This window comes from Lithobates pipiens, unplaced genomic scaffold (assembly GCF_037356315.1).
Source record: "Lithobates pipiens isolate NorthernLeopardFrog02 unplaced genomic scaffold, aLitPip1_a1.2 Scaffold_18, whole genome shotgun sequence".
NCBI classification, from domain to species: domain Eukaryota; kingdom Metazoa; phylum Chordata; class Amphibia; order Anura; family Ranidae; genus Lithobates; species Lithobates pipiens.
The window spans coordinates 84,027,347-84,054,408 of record NW_027507758.1 but is presented as its reverse complement, the minus strand read 5'-3'; the positions used below and the strand labels follow the sequence as shown (position 1 = coordinate 84,054,408).

Sequence of the window (27,062 nt, the reverse complement as noted above, 5' to 3'; positions counted from 1 at the left end):
GAAAAACTAGGCTTGTCCTAACTCCGCATTGACAATGTTGATAGCCACGACCCCTGCAAAACCTCTCATTCCATTCTAGTGCAATAAGAATGACAACTCTGCTCCAAATTCAGAAGCAGTGCTGCATCATTGCCATACCATCACAGGAAGCTGCATCAGGACTTCCCTGGCAGGATCAACAGCTATTTGTGGGACTTTGTGAGGGGATTCAAGAAACCCAGTGCCGAAGCACTTATAATTAAGTGCGGTAACACACTTTTTTTGTATTATGGAGGCCATAATTTTACTAAAGTGTGTGCCTTTTACATCTGCCTGGAGTTCAGCTTTATATCGTTCAACACACTTGAGTCTCCTTCACCTGCAGCTTCCAAGGTGCCAGCTCACTGGTCCACAACAACCCACTCCCTACCTTTGATATAAACCAATTTAAAACCAGTCAGTCAATTTTTTTATCAGTAAAAACAATGCACACTTGATATATCCTGGAAACCTTTTCTTGGAGCGTCCTCAGATGGTGCATAAAAAGCACATTACCTCATTACGAGTTTCCTGGCTGAGGCCCTCGGCCTGGTCGAGAGGGAAACCGGACACCAGTTCAGTGGTGAGGACATGCTGGCTGCACAGCTCATCTACAACACCAGGCACATAAAAGAATGGATGGTCCTTCAGCAGCTCCCTGTGCCAGAAAAAAAAAACAAAAAAAAAAAAAAACACATCAGATCAGATATACACGCCTCATGCCAGACCAGGGGAAATTATAATTTACACAGCTCACTTCCTTCTTGGAAGGCTATATATGAAATGTTTTCCTATACACTGCTGAAACAATAGATCACAGGAGAGACCATGGATTTAAATTTTTAAAAACATGACTGTCAACATATAAGAGCTTAAAGAAGAGCGGATTGCCGCTACTCCCAAAGAGCCCAAGTGAACATAATGGCTGAGGCTGCACCTTATTTATTCACTTGGGCTGGTCAGGAGTAGCAGGGGATCTGCTCCTCTTTAGTAGCTCTCTGGATTGGCATCAGGGCAAACTTGCACCCCATGGCTCTGGGTCTCAGGGATATGCTTTCACCTCTAAATTTGAGCGGTGGCAAATGTAATACCACACACACACACACACACACACACACACACACACACACACACACACACACACGAGTGGTCGCTTAAGATTCAGTTTTGATCACATATCCAATGAAATACATCAACTTTAACATAGGCTGAAACATGCTTGATCTCAAATGCCATCACCACACACACACTTGGTACATATATGCAATACAAGCTCAGTGTATCTCTTTAAAATGCTAGTACAGAGAAAAAAATAAATAAATACCCAATGATTTCTCAGAAATGCACTTCGCTCACAATTTTCTTTTGTGGGCTGACAACATGCAGCATTTTTGTAGACTAAGGCGGCTACTGATGCCTCTTTTTTTGATCATCCAGTGGGCTAATAAAAAAAACTTATTTTCATCCACACAATCAAAGTGGATGGAAGAGTCCTCCCTGCTGTGCCTTAGTATTCTGGCAGTAGGACGACTCCTGTATAATACAATTTAGATTGTTTGGATGAGGTTTATTTGCATAGGTTTATAAAATTTGTATTCAAGCACTGCTCTATTTATGCTCTATATAAAACAGGGCAGAGGCCATGACAGGAGGATTTGACAGATCCTCCTTTCCCCTTCCACCACAAAGGCTCTCAGACTATGTAGAACTGAATTATTGTATGAACAGAAAAAATGCTCTCCTGCGCTAGTGTGGAGGGCCTTGGTAAGAGTGGTAGCATTTCTTGATGGTGTATTTGTAAAGTGATCAAGCATGCCCCGCTGCCTAGGCCAACTAGGGGCAGTCCGAAATGTGGTGTAAGGAAGGAAAAGGAAGGTGCGTGGCCTGATGCATGAATCGTTACAAAAAAAAAAAAAAAGTTTATTACAAAGAAATGCTATGTATTCCTAAACAATGTTATTACTTGGTAGATTGATATAAGGCGATACTTATACAGGGGATAGTCGAATGATTTGCTACCGCGTTTTGAGGATTTTCCTCTTTATCAGAGCCTTAAAAGAGCCAAATCTAGCCTGTGTTAAAATATGGATAACTAGACAGAGAAGGATGGGTGGGTAGTGTAGCACTAGATAAGTGATATAGCTTTGCGGGTGGATTCTCCTTTGCTGTAGGAATTTTTCTTACGCATCACAGCGCTCAGCACCGTGGGCGGGGGGGAGGGATGTATACAGATGAGATTGTCTGTTAGTGGTCTTGGAGACCCAATGGTTAATTCTGGTATTGCAGCCTATGATCTGTGACTGGACGTCCATGTCGTTACTGGGCTATTCTGGCGATCCACCCATGTTGTGGCTGTGCAGTGTCCACTGCTAAACTGCAGCCGTATTGCAATCAGTGGTGTTAACGCTCAGTGTGGGGCAGAGGTGAGCGGCTGGGCCCAGACCCAGATCAGAAAGTGCTCCCTCCCGCTCACCTCTGCCCCACCGAGGCACCCATATTATGGGCGTTAATGCCGTTGAGTACCACACGGCTCCAGTTTGGCAGCGGACACTGCACAGCCACAACATAGGTGGATCGCCCGGAATAGCCCAGTAATGACATGGACATCTAGTCACTGATCGCAGGCTGCAATACCAGAATCAACCATTGGGTCTCCAAGACCAACAGCAGACGATCTCATCTGTATACACCGCCCACAGTGCTGAGGTCGCTGTAATGCAGAAGGAAAATTCCTACAGAGAAGGAGAATCCGCCCGCAAAGCTATACCACTTATCTAGCGCTACACTACCCATCAAGCCTTCTCTATTTATACATATTTAACACAGGCCAAAATCTGTCTCTTTAAGGCTCTGATAAAGAGGAAAATCCTTGAAACGTGGTAGCCAATCATTCGACTATCCCTTGTATAGGTATCACCTTATATCAATCTACCAAGTGATAACATTGTTATTTATCCATATTTATGAATACATAACATTTCTTTGCAATAGACTCCTTTTTAAACGATTCATGCATCAAGCCACATGCCTTCCTTTTCCTTTCTTGCACAATTGATTACTTTTAGGATGACCTGACCCTTAACCAGACAGTGATAAACTGCACTTTGGCATATAGGACAGCACTCATATCATGTCCGTGAAAGACACGGCGTAAGGACCTACTTGAACTTTTTGGCACAGGCTGCCTCCCTCTTGTAATCACACTCCAGGGCCAACTCTCTGCTCAGGACTTCAATCAGATGATCAGGAAACAGGCCTATGAAAAACAAGATAGTCACTTTGCTACAAATGCAGTTGCAGATATCTACTATATTATACAGATGCTCTATGGTAGTCCATGGTAACCTACTGTATTATACATGTATAAACGATGGTGAACACTGTTGTATGTATTAGGCCTAATTCACACGTGTGAGAACTTTGTTTACCCACACGCAGCTGTGCATCCCAGTGCAGGCAGGTCTATGTCAATTGGGATGCACAACCCTGAATGCACAATGTCTGTGTTCGAGGCCATGCACCCGCACCCATATGGCTGTCAAATTGGGAGCAGTAGCTGTGTCCGTGCAGCCACTGCACTCCAGCGCACATGAATGGGACCTGCCTGCACAGAACACCTTTGCATCCTCATGTGGGCAATCACAGTCCTCACACAGGCATACACTGTAGTATGCCCATGTAGACGAGGCTTTAAAGAGACTGTCTTAAGAGAAAAAAAAAAACATAAAGCGGTTTCATATCTAACAGACCCCTAGAAAGGCACACAACTGCATACCTGAAAGTCTCTTGCTATGGCCAAATCTTGGGACATACTTAGAAACAATACATTGACGCTGCCGGGTACTGTCAGAGCTAGAGGATAACATTCCCACACATTCTTACGGGTCTATCACTATCATAGATAGTCTCATTGGTCAATAGGATGGTGCTGAGGAAAGAAAGGGCCAAAAACAGCTTTGGTACCAATAGAGGCACAGAACCAGCAACTCGGACTCTAGCCATGACAAAGGTTGGGGAGGCTTCTACAATATGCATTAACCAGTAATCAATATGTTATCAAAATAATTAGAAGATCCAGAGGTGGTGGAGATGCTAATCTCTCCTGTACAAGTCAACCTCTGCCCTACCCCCTACCTGCCCTTCAAGTCTCCCTGCTGTGGTAATGACGGATGGCATCACTGAACAATATGGAAGCACAACAGCACAGAATGGACAACCATTCTATTTTACAGGCAGTACAGTTACAAAACAACAATCATAACACTTGTCAGGTTTTTATTGCTGTCTGTGCCCCCATTAGGGAGATTCGCCCCATTTGTCCTGTTGTAATCACCAGAAAAGGAAGAAAAAAAATAAACCCCAAATAACTAAAATTTTGGGTTGGCCCCAAAACAGTAAGGCCTCATGCACACGCACATTATAAAAAACAGCAGTAGTATTAGCTGTAGGACGAGTTTTGCAGCCCTTTTGCTTTTTTTTTTTTAGCAAAACTATACCCTCACAAAAGCTTATGGCTTAAAAACGCAGAATAGCCATGTTTTTCAGTGTTTTTAAGCTTTTATCAGAGTTGGAGCATTTTAAAACAGCTGAAAACTCCCACTAAGTTTTTCTTGTCAAGTGCCCCCACAGCAAGCAGCTTGCTATGGGGGCACCCAAGCAGAGCCACAGCTCACTGTGTCCATTCAGACATGGAGCCGCAGCATGGCCTTGCCCCCTTTCTCCTTATTGGCTGGTTGACTGATTGACTGCAGTGAGAGCCAATAATGCCGTGCTGCTGTCTCAGCCAATGAGTAGGGGAGTCCCAGGCAGCCGAGACACTCCTGCAACATCGTTAGATCTAGATGGACCTCAGTATTTAGGGGGCTGCTGCACATAGGCTTTTTTTATCTTAAAGTGGATGTAAACCCGGCATTATTTTTTCTTTGAGGTCATAGAGTATAAGATTTCATATCATTTGAGCCTAGTCTTGCCACAAAGAGTTAATCCAGCTCTGAGCAATCCTCTTATTGTTCAGCGAGTTAAATCTTGACAAACAGAAAGACTTTGTAAAATCCTCCCCCTTGCTGTGAGTGACAGGTGATTTACATATCTCGTGCACTAGCCTAAGAGACATGCATTATTTTTTAATTCTCTCCCACTCCTTTCTTCTGCTGCTCTGCAAGGATTGGCTGTTCCACACCTCAGCATGATTTGGCATGCTGAAGTCATGTGGGGAATTTTCTGGGTTTTGACTGGATGTTAGTGATCATAGCAGAAGTTCAGTGTAAGAAATACACAGGAGAAAATGCATGTTGATAAGAGGACTGACAGCACAACTCCACCCACTGAGCCCTGGAAAACAGACCCACCCACAAAATCTGCAGTTTTTCGGGTCTCATATCAGACAGAGGGGAGACATTTGACAGATAAGTATACATGCAGGAGGCAAGTAAATCCTTATTGGTTGAGAGTGGGTTTACATCCACTTTAATGCATAGAAAGCATTAAGATAAAAGGCCACTTTAAGATGGGGTTGATGATGTAGCCAGGGGCAGAATTGTAGATTGCTTTGAATGTTATTCTTATATGTATTCCTTGGGTGAGTGGGAGCCGGTGGAGAGATTGGCAGGGGGGTGGCAGACATTGAGCAATTGGTAAGGTGGAGGAGTTTGGCAGCAGTATTCATTAGAGACTGTGTAAAGGAAAGGCCATGAGAAGCGTGCTATAATAGGTGAGCGATATTGGAGGGAGTGAATTTGTCTTTTGGTGGTGTCATTTTGAAAATGTTATGCAGATAAAAAAGGGGCAATATTTGATCAGTGGATTGGTAGAAAGGACAGGTCAGACACCAAGCACCATGGCATGAGCAGTGGGACTAGATGTGTCACTGATCCAGATAGAAAACTCAGGGGAATGGGGTGACACTGGGACAGAGTCCAGTATCAAAGCTCTGACATGGCACATGATAGACTAATACAGACCCTTTACCTTCAGGAAGTGCGTTGCTCATGTGGAGGACCGTCATTAGGTTGTTCACGTCACTGTGGATGCTCTGAGCCACTCCAGGATACTGAACAGGATTCAAGAAAAAGTTCATTACAGACAAACTCCAGAGGTTGACAGATATAAAACAACATTTACACATTAGGACAGACAGAAAAAACCGACAGTGAAAAGCCCACAGTAACCTGTTTTCACCTTGGTGGCCTAAATAAAATCTATTTGTTTTGTATAGAGCAGAGAAGGGTTAGAACCCCTTTCATATTTTTTATAGCTGTGACCCCCCTTTAAGGACATTAATCTGATTTCCCATTTGGTCAGCAAAGCAGGAAGTGAGGACAAATCCCCCTTGATGGGGACAATGAATGCCTATATATGCGAGAAATAAATATGGCTGAGCTCCTGTGCATATATAAGCACAGACTACACAAAGAAACAGATCACTTTTGAGAAGTGTCCTCCTATTTCCGGTTTCATCTTTAGGAAGTTTAAATTTCACCAGTGGAAGACAGGGACAGGGAGAGAGAGAGGGAGAGAGAGGGAGAGAGAGAGGGAGAGAGAGAGGGAGAGAGAGAGGGAGAGAGAGAGGGAGAGAGAGAGGGAGAGAGAGAGGGAGAGAGAGAGGGAGAGAGAGAGGGAGAGAGAGAGGGAGAGAGAGAGGGAGAGAGAGAGGGAGAGAGAGAGGGGGAGAGAGAGAGGGGGAGAGAGAGAGGGGGAGAGAGAGAGAGGGAGAGAGAGAGGGGGAGAGAGAGAGGGGAGAGAGAGAGAGAGAGAGAGAGAGAGAGAGAGAGAGAGAGAGAGAGAGAGAGAGAGAGAGAGAGAGAGAGAGAGAGAGGGAGAGGGAGAGGGAGAGGGAGAGGGAGAGGGAGAGGGAGAGGGAGAGGGAGAGGGAGAGGGAGAGGGAGAGGGAGAGGGAGAGGGAGAGGGAGAGGGAGAGGGAGAGGGGGGAGAGAGAGAGAGAGAGAGAGAGAGAGAGAGAGAGAGAGAGAAAAAAAAGCAGGGGTTTTAACCCTTCCCTTTTCCATATATACTTTAAAAGGCAAATTTTAGCATGCATTAAGGTGACAAAACATCCAACAGTGCCGCCACGCCCCCCCATCCCCCTCGTTTTACTTACCTGACCCCTCGAAAGTCCCGCGCTCGCCCCCGATGTCCTCTTTGCCGCTCACCCTGGCCGTTGATTGGCTAGAGTGGATGGATTGAAAGCAGCGCAGCCATTGGCTCGCGCTGCTGTCAATCACATCCAATGACACGGGGCCGAGCGATACAGCGGGCAGCTATGGCCGCCGGCTGTATCACGGGAGCGCACCTGCAAGCACTCCACATCATGCGAGGGAGCTCGCATGAAGTTGTGGAGTCCCTGCGGGAGGGAGCCGAGACAGCTGCCGAGGGACCCCAGAAGACCGGGTTCGGGGCCACTTTGTGCAAAACAAGCTGCACAGTGGAGGCAAGTATAGCATGTTTGTTATTTAAAAAAATAAAAATAAAATCCTTTAGTGACCCTTTAATGAGCTAGACTCGCTTTTTTGGCAACCAACCTGGATTTTCATGGCAACCTCTCTGCCATCCTTCAGACGAGCTAGGTGAACCTGTCCGATGGAAGCTGCAGCAAATGGCCGCTCTTCAAAAAACTCAAGCTTGTCTCTCCAGTTGGGTCCTAGATCAGCATTTAGGGTTTTCTGTTGAAGATTAAACATTTTACAGAGTTAATATTAAGGATTTTACCTTTTCATCCAGTAATACCTCATCAATTAAAATTATAATTTAAAGTAAATGATCTTTTAGGCAAACAGGCTACCTGATACCTGGGACTGTGTGAGCTCTGGCAACCAGATAATGGATAATAATCAACGAACAAAGCCAGGAGGCACTCACCAGAACTTGTTTGCTGGGCATAAAATCTGCGCTTTGACGAACCCTCTCAAATACTTTCTGCAGCTGCGGGTTGATAAAGGCATCATCTGTAGAAAGAATGAGAACGTACTTAGCTTCAGGAGACGCCATTCAAAGTCACTGCCACGTTACGGCAAAGATAAAACTATTTGTCCCAGTTTTAAAGGGTGCTAGTTATGGATGGTTGTCACAGATCATGAACAGAATTCAGCAGCTGCAGAGTCCCCTGAAGACATCCTGCGAGACAGAGTGCATCAAAGTGGCTCTAGGTTATGACGTCAATTCGCACACCGGCTTGAGCGGTGTGCTGCTATTCGGTTTGCCTTCATGTAAAGACCCTTTTTTGGCCTTTATTAAAGCAGTAGTAAACTACCTTTTCAATTTAGGGGGGGAAAAAAAGCGATGTCATGATGTGCTAGTATGCATTGCATACTAGTACATTTTAAACATACCTGAAAATGAAGCCTTCCAGTGCCGCGCAGTCAACACTGCAGACGATTCCATCTTCCCCCAGTCTTTTCGGGGTTTGTGGACTCCAGCTGTGTGACTGGCTGGATCTGCGATGAAGTCCCTCACTCACATGTGCGCCAGAGCTGTCGTTTACGGCACAGGACTCAGAAGGAATGGCATTGGTGGCCGTTCCTTCAGACCACATGCGCCGGTGATGTCACCGGCTGCATGTACAGTAAATATCCCCTAACCTGCGCACATTTGAGATATTTACAGTATCTATAGGAAAGCCTTATTATAGGCTTAACTATAGGTTAAAGTCAGATGGGAGTTTACTCCCACTTTAAACTGGTGATTTTAATGGTATCACACTATCCAGTTTATTTCCTCCTACATGCTTTGGATTGTCCATGCAATATTAGAGTTTGGGCGGGATCTTAGTGAAGGAGCTATAAAGGGCCAGGGAATATCTTTAGAGGTATAACTTTATCAGGCGCTCAGGATCTAGTGTTTGGGAAGTCATTTGAACTTACCTAGTAAGGAGCTGGTATTCAATCAGCTGGTGGAACATGGCTTGGACACATTATGTGGAGTGCTATCACAGTTTATTCAGATGATCTGTAGACTTTAATTGCACCATTTAAAACATGACTTAGTACTTGGTGGCAAAACCCTTGTTGGCCATCACAGAGGTCAGACGTTTCTTGTAGTTGGCCACCAGGTTTGCACACATCATCTCGGGGGGGGGATTTTGTCCCATTTCTCTTTGCAGATCCTCTCCGAGTCATTAAGGTTTTGAGGGCGACACTTGGTCTCGAACCTTCAGCTCCCTCCACATATTTTCTATGGGATTAAGGTCTGGAGACTGGCTAGGCTATGCCAGGACCTTAATGTGCTTCTTGAGTCACTCCTTTGTTGCCTTGACCGGGTCACTGTCATGCTGGAATACCCATCCACGACCCATTTTCAATGCCCTGGCTGAGGGCAGGAGGTTCTCGCCCAAGATTTGACAGTACATGGCTCCTGTCCATCGTCCCTTTGATGTGGCGAAGTGGTCCTGTCCCCTTAGCAGAAAAACACCCCCAAAACAATGTTTCTACCTCCATGTTTGACGGTGAGGGTGATGTTCTTAGGGTCATAGGCAGCATTCCTCCTAATCCAAAACATGGCGAACTGAGTTGATGCCAAAGAGCAAAATTTTGGTAACATCTGACAACACTTTCACCCAGTTCTTCTCTGAATCATTCAGATGTTATTAGAAAACTTCAAACAGGCCTGTACATGTGCTTTCTTGATCAGGGGGACTTTGCGAGCGCTGCAGGATTTCAGTCCTTCCTTTTCTTGGCGACTATGGTCCCAGCTCCCCTTGAGATCATTAACCAGATTTTCCTGTGTAGTTCTGGGCGATTCCCCACTGTTCCCATGATCATTGAAACTCCACGAGGTGAGATCTTGCATTGAGCCCCAAGACCGAGGAAGATTGACAGTTATTGTGTGTTTCTTCCATTTGTCAATAATCGCACGAACTGTTATCACCCTCTCATCAAGCTGCTTGGCGATGGTCTTGTAGCCCTTTCCAGCCTTGTGTAGGTCTACAAACTTGTCCCCGACATTTGACAACTCTTTGGTCTTAGCAATGCTGGAGATTGGAATCCGATTGATTGCTTCTGTGGACAGGTGTCTTTTATACAGGTAACAAGCTGAGATTAGGAGCATCCCCCCTTTAAGAGAGAGTGCTCCTAATCTTAGCTCATTACCTGTATAGAAGATACCTGGGAACCAGAAATCTTGATAGGGGGGATCAAATGCTCACTTCACTCATTAAAATGCAAAATCAATTTTATCAATTTAATAATTTTTTTTCTGGATCTTTGTTATTCTGTCTCACTGTAAAAATAAACCTACCAATATAATTATAGACAGATCCTTTCTTTGTCAGTGGGCAAATTTACAAAATCAGCAGGGGATCAAACACTTTTTTTCCCCCCTTACTGCATATATTAATCCTCTGATACATGTAAAGAGATTGTGCATCTGACATAATTAAGTTTTTATATGGTTTTGCACAATTCTTTTCAGCTGCACTTTGAAAATTTGGTGTGATTTTTCATGAATTTGTCTCTTGAGATAATTTTAAAAAGGGCCAATGCAACTCATTTTGTATTCAGTTTGTATTTGGTAATGTATTCTGGCAATTAAGTGTAGCTGGCCAAATTGTCTCGTCACGAAGCGCAGAGTATTTTGGTTATATCCTACAATATTTCATTTCCATTCAAAATCCAGGCCCCTTGAGTTTCCTTAACTCTCCCTTAAGTAACAACCATGTGGGACTGCTGATTATACATTGTTTACGGTCATAATTATGGACTGCCATATGCAGCACCACGATTGTAGAAATCCATTTTGGGAAAGGACACTCTCCAAAAAAAAAAATAAAAAAATAAAAATTAAACCTGGAGACAGACACGGGAAAGCACCTCTCCAGAGATCCCCTGCCATTTCTCCTTCTGGGGCCGCTACTGCAAAATACTTTTTTTTCCCCCCATGTATAGAGAAGCAGGTGATCCACTCCTCCCATGATTCAGTGCCATTGCCATGTCTGAGCTTGGTCACATAATGGCGGGGACAACATCGCTTTCTGAGCTCTGACACCAGCTGATCCCGGGTATTTGGGGCAGCATCTTTTCAGCATCTTAAATTTGGAAACAGTAATTGTGAATCAGGGCATACATTACCAAACAAACCAAATTCAGGCTCCCAACCATTTCTCAAATCAGATTCAACCTTCTGTAGACGTTGGATTGTGACTAGTCCCACAGGAAACATAAGAAAATCACAGCCTTCAGGAAGTACACCATCTGGGATCTAGCAAGGTGCTCCATGTCCTGTGGCTGCGGGTATTAGTGAGAACTAAGGTCACTTAAGTGAATGATCTCAGTTTAGAACAGCTGCAGGGTTTTCTGGACAGCAATAGTAGATCTCTCATTGGTTTCATTTGTTGTCTGGAATTGCCCTTTTATCTGAGCTGGAGAATAACACCGCTGACCTCTAGATGCAACTATCATATGTAAAAAAGGTAACAAATGCTCGGGAGGGAAATATCATCCTCTGTAAAAAGCTAACAAATGTTGGTAATTCCCATCTTTCACCAGCTGGGAAATGCCCTGGGTAATATTTAGCAATGTCCACATTTAGACAGAACAGCTGAAGCATTGGAGGTCACCATCATTCCACAATAGAATCCAGACTGTCACATTTAGAACAAGACACATCGACTCCCAGCAAGTTCAACTCCAGCAGACAACAAAAAAAAAAAAAACCCCAAGCGTTCGACATTCTGATAGGAAAGGAAGCAATGGCCTTCACCATGTGCTTGTCTGGGGTCATTGGAGGTCACCATGTCCCATAAAGCCATTATAAATATTCAGTGTCAACATTCTTTGAAGTCTTACCAGCAATATCATTAGAGGCACTAACAATTCTAGAAAGATAGAATGGTTCTTTCAACAGATCCTTTATTTTTCTTCTTTTAAGCTTACACCTTTAATAAACCTGCCAATCCTTTTCAATCATTTTATTACTGGTCGCTATTGTTTGCACAGCAGGCAGAATTTCCATTAAACTATTCCATCACTACTTGCATGCTTGTTGCCTGTGTACAACCGACTAATCCATACACTCCATAGAAGGTGGTGTGCTGTCGGAATAACTAAGCTGTGTGTTGTGAATGTACTTGAATTTGCAGGGGATTTACAATTATAGAATTTTGGGGCCATTTACAACACAGCAGTAAATCAGTCTCCAGAAAATCCATAGCTTCTGTTCCTCACTCTGCAGTCCACTTGCCATGACTTGTCTTGGAGACAGAGGCTGCATCTATGAATGATCTGTTTCCTTTGTGGCAGGAGGGGAGAGGGATACGCTGGAAAGCACTTGGAAACATGGGACAAAAGTACTCCATGTACTTTGTCCCATAAAGGGCAAAATAAAAATTATAATGATTGATCTTCTATAATGGGGCCACAACATGCCCAAAATCCGCTTACCTTCCCATAGCACATTCTTCACCCAAACCACCAAGTACTCAGTGTTCCTAGAGACATGACAACATTGATGCACAGCCAAAAAACACCCACCACAGATCATGACATTTAAAAGTTAATGTTTTAATGCCTTAGACCAGCGCTACTGCCAGCCCTTTAAAGAGGTTTAGAATGCAAGGAGGCGGGGCAGTGCTTACGGTCATGTGACCAGTGATTGGTGGTCACATGATCGGAAAGCTCCCGATAGCAAACTGCGAACAGGATCGGTTAGCTGGCGGTAACTGTGCCAGGAGTGTGCAGGGCGACCGCTCTTGGCACAACTCAATCTGAGCTATTGTACACAAATATGCAGCCACTTGGTGCCAAGGCCTGGCCACAGAGAGGATACATATTTGTGTGTACACAGCAGCAAGGAATTAAATTCACTTGCAGCCAGCATATGGCAACCTCTAAAGCATAAACAGCTGTGGTCATGAAACAGACCTGAATTAATGCAAAGATCAAATTAAGTTCTGCTGCTAAACCCACCAAGAGCACCCCCTCCCCCTCCTTTAGCCAAATCAGTTTGTGTCATTCAATTACACACACACACTGCCACAAGCAGGTAGTCAGTGCTGGGCTTTCTTATGACAGATAACAGTAAGAAAGCCCAGCACTGACTGTTGCTGCGTCACCAATTGGCTGTGACAACGTGTGTATACTAGTTTATTTGCTAAAAAAAACAAAACATGGGTTTGTTAGCTTGAAAACTGAAGGCAAACATGCTTTTCCCATGCAGAGCAATGAAATGAGTTTGCTTTTAAGCCTGCTTTCTAGCAGTACATACCTGCTCATCACATCCCTACTGCTCCATACAGCTGCAATCAAAGAGGACGATACACAGCACTTTCAGGTATGGTGGCGTATGCAACACCCCGTGTAATGGCACAGAGCCAGTCACTACTGTCCCAAAGATTACAAAACACTCCTGTTCTCAGTCATCTTAAAACATTTACTTGACTGAGGAAAAACAAGATACTGAATAGACATCAACAGGTCGACTTTTAAGGCATGGAAGCAAATAAGAAAGGGAGCAAAAATAGTTTATTAGAAAAAAATACAACGTCATAACAGTGTTGAAAACAATATAAAAATCATATAAAAATGATACAATTTGTACATTCAGCCCTTGTGCATCGCGTCTACACGTTTCGCCATAAAGGCTTCCTCAGGACACGGAAAAAGGTTCAAAGATATAGCAAGAGAGCAAAATATATATACACGTCTGAACCTTTTTCCGTGTCCTGAGGAAGCCTTTACAACAAAACGTGTAGGCTCGACACAAGGGATCAATGCACAAATTGTATAATTTTATATGATTTTTATATTGTTTTGAACACTTATGACATTTTATATTTTTTAATAAACTATTTTTGCTACTTTCTTATTTGCTTCCATGCCTTAAAAGTCCGACCTGTTGATATCTATTCAGTATCTTAGGTTTCCTCCCTTGATATATACGGATGTGGCACTGTGGGTGCTCCCTTTCCCCCCCCCCCCCATTTCTTTACTTGACTTAAGTGTACCTTTAATGCCCTTTGGCTCAGCCAATGCAACTATATAAAAATAAATAAAAGGACATCTTTCAATACACTGGCACAGAGTTTCCGGAGGAAGAAACTGCTTTGATAAAACCTTGTGCGTGTAAGGTCACTGTGCTCCATCACACAGGAATCCGGTGCACAGATACAAGAGAACACATAGCTGGCAGAACACACTGAGCGCCCCAGAGCACCGCGAGTCCCACAGAAAGGAGATTGTTAATAAGTATTCAGCCAGTGAGCCGAGTAGACCAGAAAAAGGCTGAATCGCCGCAGAGCACAATGGCTGACCCCCCGCCAGGATCTCGGGAAGAAAAGTAGATTTACTTTATAAAGCAGTGAAAAACATCATTATAGCGACATTCACACCATTAGGTGGTTACTAAACAGGCCCAAATCTGGGCAGATGCGTTAGATGGGTGTTGCCATTTAAGGCTTGTGCACACTAAGAAAAATCAGGCAAACGTTTTTATCCGAGGAATGATTGTAAGATTCCGGCCTTCTGAACTCCAAAATTTTCTCATACAGGAACAAAATGAACAATTTTTCTTTAATGTGTACTGGTTACATACGAAAGACTGCGCATGATCAGAAACAGACAAAAAAATAAATAATAAAAAGTCGGACAATTGTTTGCTTTTTTTCTTTATAGCTTGTACCCCCACTTCAGACTGGATTAACCATCTATATCTAAGGCAGCAGCAGATGTTCCCTTTAAGTTGCAGACAGATTTGAAAATGTTGACTGCATGCCTTTAGATAAGCTGGTCACATGACCTCTGTCAATACAGACCATTACGGTACCAAGTTATTGCTGGTTACTTGAAGTCTCCTATTCTGGGCAGTTGTTGGCATTGCCTGGTAAAAGCACATGTATCACCCTAAGTAAACAATGTGCAGAATGGTATCTGATTTTGGATGGGATGAAGCCATCCGACATTAAAAATAGCCAAACTGGCATGGTGGTTCACCAATAAGACCTGGGAAGCGTACTTTTTTTCTCATTTGAAACATTGCATTGTTTTGCCAGTATTTTTCTGACTTGTCTGCTATATAGTGCACCTTCAGTAACTTTACATGTCTCCATAAACCATTCCTTTCATTTCTCCGCTTGTTTGCGTCGTCCTGATTTTTGACAGGTATCTGTCCCCACTTCTGGACCTCCAGCTGATGTAAAACTACAAGTCCCATCATGCCTCTGCGTGTCTTGCTTGCGGCTGTCAGAGTCTTGCTATGCCTCATGGGACTTGTAGTTCTGCAAAAGCTGGAGGTCCGCTAATTGCATATCCCTGCTCCAGATACTTCTGGATAGAAAAGCAGATGGAAAGCATTGTCAGGGGAGAGTATTCTGACCTCTATGAAAGAACGGATACCTGAAAGTGTGGCACCTTGTACATACGGGCCAAACCCTGTTCTGCCAAACCAGCCAAGTTTTGGCCTGTGTGTCTTTTACAGAAAACAGTCTCACAACTGGTTTCAGTAAACCGTGTATGCTGGAAAACCAGCACCTGATCAGCTCTGGCAGCCAATGGATGCGAGCACGGATCAATGTGCTCTATATAATAATTAGGGAAAAAATACTGCGCTAAAGAAATCGCTCAACAATCAGTCTAAATATCTAAAGGCTGCGATTGACACAATGTGATACACACTTAAAAAATCTAAAACCTATAACAGAATAATATGTATACACTATAACTAGTCAAAAATAATATAAAAATATACTCTATAACTCATACAATAATCAAGTGTACAACAATTTTTTTTTATATATATATATATATATATATATATATATATATATATATATATATATATATATATATATATATATACACATACACACATACACACACACACATATACACATACACACACACGCAACAGTTCCTCATAAAGACATAGTAATGAGCATAAGTGGTAAAGTGCACAGAATTTCTGTGAACAATCAGAAATATTATGAATAAAGTGCTCAAAAATTATAAGAAAACCGTTCATCAAGATGTAATCATGGGCATAACAGTCCAATAATCATAAGTGTTTCTTCTCAAGAAATCCTATGCGGGTGCAAAAGAGAATTTCCTTCACCAACACCGTGCTGATAAATGGTAAAAATGCGCGCTTACCAAATCCCAGAATCAAAGGCATTTGATATCAGAAATCTTAGGGGTCATCACACAGGGACATCACCTCGTTTTCATGTGGTTGGACCATTCATAAAAGGCAAGCAAAGACTCCCATAGCGTAAAACCGTGAACCAAAATCTTTTATTCCATAATAAAAAACATACTCACAAACAAAGGTCAAATCAGTTAAGAAAAGCCGGCCGGCAAAGCGAACGCCCAAATGTCACGTGATTTGTGTCAAGCACATCAAGACCACCCTACGTACGTTTCGCCATATGTGGCATCGTCTTTAACGCTGATTTGACCTTTATGTTTGTGAGTATGTTTTTTATTATGGAATAAAAGATTTTGGTTTACGGTTTTACACTATGGGAGTCTTTGCTTGCCTTTTATGAATGGTCCAACCACATGAAAACTAGGTGATGTCCCTGTGTGATGACCCCTAAGATTTCTGATATCAAATGCCTTTGATTCTGGGATTTGGTAAGCGTGCATTTTTACCATTTATCAGCACGGTGTTGGTGAAATAAATTCTCTTTTGCACCCGCATAGGATTTCTTGAGAAGAAACACTTATGATTATTGGACTGTTATGCCCACGATTACATCTTGATGAAAAACTGTTTTCTTACATATAATTTTTGAGCACTTTATTCATAATATTTCTGATTGTTCACAAAAATTCTGTGCACTTTAGCACTTATGTTCATCACTATGTCTTTATGAGGAACTGTTGCTTATATATAATTTTTGAGCATATATATATATATATATATATATATATATATATATATATATATATATATATATATATATATATATATATATATATATATATATATATATATATATATATATATAATTTTTGTTGTACACTTGATTATTGTATGAGTTATAGAGTATATTTTTATTATTCCCTTAGTTGCGTTTTTATATTATAATTTTTGACTAGATAGTGTATACACATTAATCTGTTATAGGCTTTAGATATATAATTTTTTTTAATTGTGAGCGCGGTTGAAATCCCTGACTTATATGCTCTATATAATAGCACAGCGGGGGGACAATCGACACCAATATTGCTTGTGTTAGTACAACAATCTGGGCTGAACGAAAAAAAAAAAAAAAAAAATATCATCTCTCTCTCTCGCTCTCTCTATCTCTAGATTTGTAGCCAGCATTACACTGACAATACTTAACTTGCATTTACCGTATTTGCCGGCGTATAAGACGACTGGGCGTATAAGACGACTCCCTATTTTTCAAGTGAAAACATAGGTTTTGGGCAATACTCGCGGTATAAGACTACCCCCCTTCTGAGGCAACACCATTTTTAAAAAACATTAGAATGATTAAAAAATACAAAGCAAGAATGCCAACTACTCATCCGCCATGCTGTGTTATGTCATAAAGTAAATCAAACAATAATAACACAAACAGATCTATTGAATGCCACAACTCTGGAAAGTAGAATTTTTCACTAACCAAACCTATACCACTTTTGGGTTACATTCTATGGGAATTGTCCACCAAAATGCATTTAATAACCCCCCTGTCATATGTCCCAGATTTACCTGTCCCTCTTGGGTGCCTGGGACCTCAAAGGCAAACAGCAGGATGTATAGTAGTAGGAGATCAGTGAATGGATTTACCCAGGGAAGTATGGTGAGCGGTGTATTATTTTAATAAATACAACTCCTGCTTGGATTGGCAGAGGCTGTAGCATCATCAGCCCTTGTCTCTCTCTCTCTCTCTCGCTCTCTCAATAGAATACATCGCTCGCTGGGATTGGCTCAATGGCGTATACTGTTTGTTGCTGCAGCCACATACAGTATTAGCAGACATTTGGGGGCTGACATCCATCGGGCAGCATTGTATACCTGTATACCCGGCGTATAAGACGACCCCCGATTTTTGGGCATTTTTTTTAAGTGTAAAAGGTAGTCTTATACGCCAGCAAATACAGTAAATGAAAACATCTGATAAATACTGCAGCTGCTGACTTAATAAATGGGACACCTGTCCCAGGGTCCAGCGATGCGGGGTAACAAGGCCCCGCTCATCTTCCCCCTTCTCTCTGTGGCGCCAGTATTGTCACTGTGGGCACCCAGCTGTGGCTTTACAGTCGGGCACGCACTGTGCATGTGCGAGCCACAATGCAACTGGTCGGGCAATCATCTTGGACCTGTGACGTGTCCCAGATGATTTCCGCGGGGGGGAGAGATTATCTACCTTCCGGCACCACGGGGTGTACCAGGAGGAAGTGGGAGCTGGAACCTTCTTAAACAGGAAGAAAAAATAAAAAATAAAAAAAAGGGGGGGTGGGGGTTCTGCTACCCCCTGAAACAAATGACATGCCAAAGGTGTCACATTCCCTTTAAAGCTGAAGTTCCATTTTTGGGTGGAAATCCACTTTAAATGACTGCCTAGTCAAATATTGCATCTAATTCCAATCCTGACTATGTATTAGCCATGGCTGTAAAAATTTAACATGAAAGTCTTATCTTCTGCCAAACTCCACTGGTGACCTTTACCGATCTGCTCACAGCCTTTGATAAATTTAGACACAAAAGTCCGGCACAAATATTTCAAGGGGAACAAGCAAAGGTCTCAACCTTTCAAAAGATCCTCCCTGTAATGCCCTCATATCTAGTATTTATGGTAAAATGTCTAGAAAAATACAGTTTTGCTAAAGAAAAAAAAAAAAAAAAAAAAACACTTTGTTTTAAGGTTACTGGAATGGATCAGCTAAATTTTTTTAATGGGAATGTTTAACGTGAGGTTCCAGTTGTAATTACACTACTGCATCACCAGTACATCTCTGGACTCAAACCCTCTTATAATTAACTCGCTGAACATGAAATTCTCATACACATCTTTTTGGGCATTTATAATTAGTTTTACAGCCTGGAAAGCATTGCACCCACAATCGGCAGATCATTGGTGCCATGCAGGACTCCTGCAGACTTGTCAGTGTATGTGTCTGCCTGTACCTCGTGCAGACAGACAGATACACGCTGAAAGGAAAAAATAATGAACTACCAGAGCACTCAACAGCACCATGGTAGTTTACCGAGAACTACAAGCCGACAGCCACAAAGGCTTCTGGTACTTGTAGGTTCCCATTGACAGAACTCTGAATAAATGACGTGGCCGGGCGGAAGTTTTGTTTAAAACCCTGACAGCGAGCAGGGGGAGAAGATCCTTCACCTGCTGTCAGTAGAAACAGTGGAGCAGGCAGCGGCTGCATGAGTGGAAACAAGTTACATGCTCCACCCTAAAAACAGACTGCTCGGGTGACCCCATAGCAAGTGCCTTGCTATAGGGGCACTCGACAGGAGGGAGGGGTCAGGAGCACCAGCAGGGGACCAGAGGAGAGGAGGATTGGGGCTGATCTGTGCAAAACCACTACAAAGAGCAGGCAAGTAGAACATGTTTGTTATTAAAATGAAAAAAAAAAAAAAAAGGAAAATAAATCTGTCTTTAAAATCACTTTGAGAATAACAGTCAATATGGACCTGAAGGTGCAGTTTATTTTAATCAAGCGAATGTCTGGCACATATTTCATCAGCAAATCAGCTGATTGTAACAGTTCACCCTCAATTAAAGTAGTAAACTGCAGGGATTAAACCCCCCCCCCCCCCCAACACACACACCACGCCTGTAAGGCAATTGCATAGATGTGCTAGTATGCATCGCATACTAGCACATTATAAAAGACTTCCCTTAAAACAAAGCTCTCCAGCAGCGCACTATCACTGCTGAGATGTCTGACATCTTACCCTGGTCATTCTTCCGGGTTTGTGTGCTCCGGCTGTACGACTGGCCATAGCTGTGACGTCACTCATTCGGATCCGGCATGAAGCTCTGAAGGTTCGTCAAGGTATTCTGGACCTTCAGAGCACATGTGCCGGTGACGTCACTGGCTACATCTAGGGAGAATCTCTCCTAAATGGTGCACATTTAGGAGATATTCATTTTACCTACAGGTTAGCCTTATTATAGGCTTACCTGCAGTAAAATAAAAAAATAAATCACAAAGTGGGCTTTACTACCGCTTTAAGTCCACAGACATGACCTTACTCATAAGTCCTGATGAAAGGGACAATTTTGGGCTGTTGAAATGCTTTGACTTCCTTACATGAGCTTTCACCTGACCTTACACTGGAATAAAATTGTAACAACTTTAGGTGTGGCACTTCTATCCCAGATCTACTGTTTGGCCAGACACGAGACCCGATTTTCTTCAGCTGCAGTTAGGCAACACTTACAGGTCTTGGCCCTCTACCAGCCTGTGACTGGACAGTAAAGGGAGAGCATCAGACTGAGGATCTCATTTTTCTGCTCTCCTCTCCAACATGTTTACTGTTAGCACGAGCACTAAAGCACAACTGATTGGCCGTAGGTGCTCCTCCCTCTTCCCTCTTCCAGGCTGAGCTCTGCTGTCCAGGGATGGCTAGGAGGTGGATACCAAGTCACATTCAACTAAATTACACTACTTGCCTTTAGGCTGGGTTCACACTGCTGCGGGGGGAGATCCGGATGTGATTCGCACCGCAAATCACATCCGATCTCCGTAGCGATGCGAGTTCAGCCATACAGATAGTATGGCTGAATTCGCATCGCTCCCGCAGCAAACTCGCACAGGACCCTTTTTTTGGTCCGCAACAGAATCGGATCGCATGGGTGTTCACACCATGCGATCCGATTCCTGTGTGAGTCGGCAGATCGCACTGCGATATGCGGACGGATCTGGGGGTGTCATTAACATATCATTGACACTCCCAGCCGTCCGCATAGGGCAGTGTGAACTGCCGGCAGGAGTAATGCGATGCGGGAAAACGCCGCGGATTCGCGGCGTTCCCGCATCGCAGCGGTGTGAACCCGGCCTTAGACACATTTAATGAGGCCCCTTTCACACGGAGAGACCGTCTAGCCATTTTTCTTCCATCCGTCAACGGACGACAATGCATTCCTATGGGCAAACGGATGAGCATCCGTTAAACTCTACTTCCGATCTTACCGTTTTCTTTTTTAAGCCTACCTCGAGATCCGTGAAAATCGATATTTAGGCCGGGTTCACACCGCTGCGATGCGGGAACGCCGCGAATCCGCGGCGTTTTCCTGCATCGCACACCTCCCGCTGGCAGTTCACACTGCCCTATGCGGACGGCTGGGAGTGTCAATGTTATGTTAATGACACCCCCAGATCCGTCCGCATATCGCAGTGCGATCTGCCGACTCGCACAGGAATCGGATCGCATGGTGTGAACCCCCATGCGATCTGATTCTGTTGCGGACCCAAAAAAGGGTCCCGTGCGAGTTTGCTGCGGGAGCGCTGCGAATTCAGCCATACTATCTGTATGGCTGTACTCGCATTGCTACGGAGATCGGATGTGATTTGCTGTGCGAATCACATCCGGATCTCCCCCCGCAGCAGTGTGAACCCAGCCTAACACACAATGTCTGTCGACGTCAGATCAGTTAAGATCCGTTTAAGAAATTTCGCTTTTTTTTTTTTTTTAATCTGGGAACTCAACCTATGACCCAGGCAGTAGTTGGATAATAGGAAGTACATCCCCAAGCAGAACCATATGGCCAGAGATGTCTCCCAGGAGCAGCGCCTAATCACAATCTGCTTTTTCTTGCTCTCCTTTCTCCACATATAGGGAAATATGACAATGTCATGCTGTGCCAAAAATTGTTGGAATCCATCAAACAAAGCAGATGGCGCACACAAGGACAAAAGGGAAGGACACAGCAACGACAAGTCACTCACTGAAAACTGCAATGCAGCATGGGAGGAGCAATGCTTTCTGGGTAATATCAAAGCCACAGAAACTGCTGTAAACGGATCGAAACAGATGCAAAAACTGATGTAAACGGGTAAACAGATGTTAATGGAACAGAAGAAAAAAGGAGATTAACGGAATGGAAAAACGGAGGAAGCAACGGATAAGAACTGATACGTTTTTAACGTGGCTAAACTGACGGTGCCCATGTGAATGAGGCCTTGTAGAATGGAGTTTGGCTTTAAAATAAGCCTGTTAAAATAGAAAAATAGCAGAATTTGCTAAAAACACAAGATAGAAAGAAAAAGATGGCTTTGTAATGAGCTGTAAGGAAATATTAAATCTGAATTCAGGTTCTTGAATCAAAGCCAAACAGCAGGAAGGCGTTTTGAGTAATTGAAAGCAATTTCCTCTGGGGGTTTTAAAGTCTGTCTTGTGTCGCCTGTTGCACTGGGACCTATACTAAACTAAGCAGCATTGCAGACTGCGGGGACACAGCGGGGTACAACGTACTCTCAACAGAACATTCCACCTGGACTATAAACCACACTGCTATGCCTGGAACAGATTCTCCACTCTCAAATTAATTATGCTGATGGATATTTTTCCACCTATTAGTTGGCAGCCCTCCAGATATCGCCTGCTAGACCAAGTGATCACTTCTGATGTAAACTCAGGTAAACAGAAGGATGTTCCTTAGGAAGTACAGTTACAAATCATGGACAAGTCGAATGTAAGAACTGCCTATACATCTCCGATAGGACAGGCAGCAGATGTGAAACCTACTTTTAAAGCGGAACTAAAAACTGTATCTGAGCATCAAACTGAAAACACTATACAATTCATTTTTACTATTCAAAGCAAAAAAAAAAAAAAAAAAAAAAAAAAAAAAAAAAAAAAAAAAAAGCACTGTAGCAGCTGACTTTTAAATAAGGGCACTTGCCTGTCCAGCAAGGCCGCGATGTCGGCTCCCCGAAGCCAATTCGTCCATCAGATCGGATGCCAGCACCGCCATCCTAACTAAGGGAAACAGGCAATGGAGCCTTGCGGCTTCACTGCCCGTTTCCTACTGCGCATGTCTTGCGGCACTTTGTGAATGGCTCTGTCGTTTTCTGAGACACACGTCCCAGAAAACGGGGCAGCTCGCCAAAGAGGAGGAAGTGAAGGAAAAGCGCTGCGGAATAGAAGAGGCAGATTAGGAAGACTGCCTAGCAACCGGCATTTCTGGCAAGTAGAATATTTTTTTTCACTTTTTAGATATTTTTTGTAGAATGTTAATGTAATTTTTATTTTTAGGGTGGACCACCGCTTTAATTTTTTTTTTTTTTAATTCCAATTTACTAAGGCTAATATCACAAGGATTAAAAAATACTTCATAATGGCTGAGAGAGAGTTTAGAGCAGCCTTTCTCAACACAGAGGAACCCTTGAAATAGTTCTCCGGTCTCGGGGAACCCCTGCTAAAAAATTAGAAATCTACAACTCATGATACAATAGTGTGATGGTCAGGGGGAAGAATGGTCCTTACACTTGTGGTTATTGGGAAGAATTACCTTACAGATAACTAAAAAGATCAATGGCGTCAGTGGGAACTTATCTGAGAGGCAGAAATTGCTCAATGGTGAAGGAACCCCTAGCAACCTTTGGGGGAACCCTGGGTTAGAGCCACATTTAAAAGATTTTGATATCAGAAGTCATGGGATAATTTAAAAAAGTTTTTATTTGTTTTTTTCCCCCAAAAATATGGCATTCCTTATCACTGGTGTATCACCTATATAGGTGCCTACTGCATTTTTGGCAAGTTAAACAAAAAAAAAAAAAAAACACACACAACCACCACATACACACACTTTTCCTTTAAAATGCATTGAAAAGGCAGCAAGAAATTATCAATAACGCACCAGTGTTATGTTGATGCAGTTTTTGAGTCGCATGACCCATGAAAAACACCATAAGCATAGTCAAATTTTGGTAATAAGCGCATTTTCAGTACAATTATCAGCATCTTTTTCTCTAATTGGCAAAATGCCAATAACACCATTTTTGGACGCCATTTTTCTGTGCATCTCCAAAACCAAAAAAAATTTGTAAAAAAATAAAAGGTCATCTATGTCAAACTGTATGGCACACCTCTACACTTGCAAAACTAATACTGAACCTAGCTTAACATTTAAAGAACCATTTACAAACAAAACCTTTCAATCAAAACCTAATCACATTTCCAGAGGGTGAAATATCCCGTGTAGAAGCAAAGTACAGGTATAAAGGGGGATGAGAAGAACTGTGCAATCCCACCTACAATAAGACAAGCCCACCTACAAAAAAAAAATAAAAAAGACAATCCCATCTACAAAGAAGGTGTAAGAAACATTTGAACATGTTTCTGGTGTAGAAATGATTAGAAAAAAAGAACTTTAGTGTAAATGTTCCTTCCAGTAGGAGGTCATGGGTGGGCATCTCACCTTGAATACTGAGCATCTGACCCAGCTTCAGGGCAGCTCCACGGACCTTACACAGGGTCCTGACAATTCTCTCCGCATTGGCTTCGGATAAGAAAGGGCTGGAGTCCATTACAGCCTTTTTACCTGAAAGGAACAAAGATAACAATGAACATGACACTTGCGTCGAGATTGCACAGCACAATTAAATGAATTGGAAATAAACAGACATACAAAACATTTGGCTTGAAAAATTCAGGAACCCCTCTGCGCCTGATGAAAGTAATCTTCAGTGGTATCAAATAATTGCTAGAATTGGAATTTCTTTTATTTTTTATTATAAATATCCACAAAGTGAAGTTTTCCACTCAAAACCAGAAGTGTCCAGCACAGCATTTCCATGTGGTTCTGACAGTAACTGGGATGAAGGGAAACATTGTATTTTATGTTATATGGTTGTTTTAGGATCAAAAACTGCTTAGTGACATTTAAAGTTGAACTCCAGCTTTGCCTTCAGTCTTGCACAGTTGTACCGGCGTCTCTCCTGTACCACAAATTACTTGCTCCAATTTCACTGCACACTGCGTGCTTCAGAAAGTCACATAGCGCCAACCTAGTTTTTTGGCTGAAAAAGAGGTCCAGCATCATCTAGCCACTTCCTCCCCAGCCTGACTCCCTGGCCTGCCGCTTTCATTGTATTTCAGTTCTTTGAATCATGGGAGTTTCTGCTTCACATGTGAAGTTTACCTAGGGTGGTCTGCATGCAAATATATCTTGTCTAAGAATTCCCACCTTTTGGCATAACCTCCCACAGGAGCCAGCCCAATGCTTGTCACCAGGGCTGGGGGCTCTTGAGAGAAGTACTGGGGAAGGATGCTGGGATGTTTTCAGGAAGATATGTATAGCATCCTGCCGGCACCTCCCAACAACCCTGGTCTGCCTGCAATGCATAGGGAAGCGCAAAGACAAAGTCATGACATCACTGGATCTAAGACAAGGTATACCATTAAAAATAGGAAAGGTTTTCGTTAAAACATTTAAGAGCAAGTACGGGGTAGGAAGGAACCAAGTAAGACAAAATAAGCAAATTTAACATCTGCTTTAAAGAAGCCAAATCTAAAATAACCTTTATTTAGCTTCTCCTGGAAGAGCTTCATAGACCCCTTTCACACTGGGGTGTTTTTCATGCGTTTTTCAAGCGCTTTAGCGTTAAAAAAAGCGCCTGTAAAGCGCTTGAAAGAAGCCTCATCTGCAGTCCCAATGTGAAAGCCCAAGTGCTTTAAGAGCCCTTTCACAATGTCAGCGCCCGAAAAACGCTCGTAAAGCGCCGCTTAAGCTAGCAGCGCTTTACCAGCGTTTTTCGAGCGTTATTGAGGCGCTTTTAACCCCTGCTAGTGGCCAAATAAAGGGTTAAATGCGGCCACAAAACGCTGCTGCCAATAGCGTTTTACAGGCGCTTCCCATTGATTTCAATGGGAAGGGGCGCTTTAGGAGCGGTGTATTCACCGCTCCAAAAGCGCTGCAAAGAAGCTGCTTGCAGGACTTTTTTTGACGCCCTGCCAGCGCAGCGCCTCAGTGTGAAAGCACTCGGGCTTTTACATGGGGATTGCAGTTGCAGCTTCTTTCAGGCACTTTTTTTTTTAACGTTAGAGTGCCTGAAAAACGCCCCAGTGTGAAAGGGATCGCGGTGTGAAAGCACTCAGGCTTTTACATTGGGATTGCAGTTGCGGCTTCTTTCAGGCGCTTTTTTTAACGCTAAAGCTCATGAAAAACGCCCCAGTGTGAAAGGGGTCTTAGCTCTTTAGCCTAAAGGCAAATTGCTCATAACGTATCTCTTAGACAAAAGACACCAAGAACGTGTTGCCAGTTTCATTGTACATTAAAGGGAATTCTGCTGTGCTCCTTCCAGGTAAACTGTCCATGTGAAGTATCCATAGACTTTGCCTGTGGTAGGTGGTTTCTGGTGGCTTAATTGTGAAGGTCTTGTGAACTGTGGCAATAGGCGAGGCGTGCCAAAAGGGAATAAGTCTTGAGAACACCAGACAGAAATCAATTATTTGTATTCCAGTTCATAAAAATGGCCTAATGCATTTCAGGGAGATAAGCCCCCCTTCCTCTTCAAGGCTTTTGGTAGTGTTACAACTGAAAGCCCTGGGCATTGAGATAGGGTTTGTTTTTATTTTTTTGGGGTATTTCCAAATCTACAGTGGCAAAGGAAAAGAATATAAAAAAATAAAAAATAAATAAAAAATAAACCAACCTCAAAATCTGCCCCTTCCAGTTAATGCATCCTGAATGGTGATGATGCATTGGTGTTGTACCTATATACTATGTAGTCCGTACAGATGCAAGTTGTTCTTAGGAGAGTAGGTCTTTAGCATTAACAATTAGGATATCATGGATTTTAGTTCAGCTCAGTACAATGCCAGTTTAGCCATGCATGTATGGTAGCTTTGTGATCAACCTGGGTTTATAAATCTTTGTTTATTCCATAGTCATCTTAGAAAACGATTGTGAACAGCCATTCCACTTCTCCCATAGGTCAACAAGCTGGATTGTGAAGGGTGCACATTCCTGGCAAATATATTTTCCTCCAAAGCAGGGTGCAGCCAATGAAATGGAGTGAACCAATACAGAAAATGATGACAAATGTGCCCAAGAGAACATCAGAAGGTAAACTCTCTGGATGTTGGTCCCACGGCACTAAAACTAATCATACCCAAAAATCATACCATATCTCAACATG

General features: G+C 42.9%; 1 protein-coding gene across 2 annotated transcripts in view; it reads right to left on the bottom strand.

The window, feature by feature from the left end:
- Positions 1–27,062, bottom strand: part of COQ8A (coenzyme Q8A) — a 118,079-nt gene that overhangs the window by 8,236 nt on the left and 82,781 nt on the right. For both annotated transcript variants that reach the window (XM_077485862.1, XM_077485863.1), the window contains exons 6-11: positions 24,341–24,463; positions 7,873–7,958; positions 7,536–7,676; positions 5,986–6,067; positions 3,181–3,274; positions 535–676 (exon numbers count right to left, since the gene is read on the bottom strand). In XM_077485862.1, the coding sequence (XP_077341988.1) occupies positions 535–676; positions 3,181–3,274; positions 5,986–6,067; positions 7,536–7,676; positions 7,873–7,958; positions 24,341–24,463 (668 nt within the window). The remainder of the gene's footprint in view (positions 1–534; positions 677–3,180; positions 3,275–5,985; positions 6,068–7,535; positions 7,677–7,872; positions 7,959–24,340; positions 24,464–27,062) is intronic.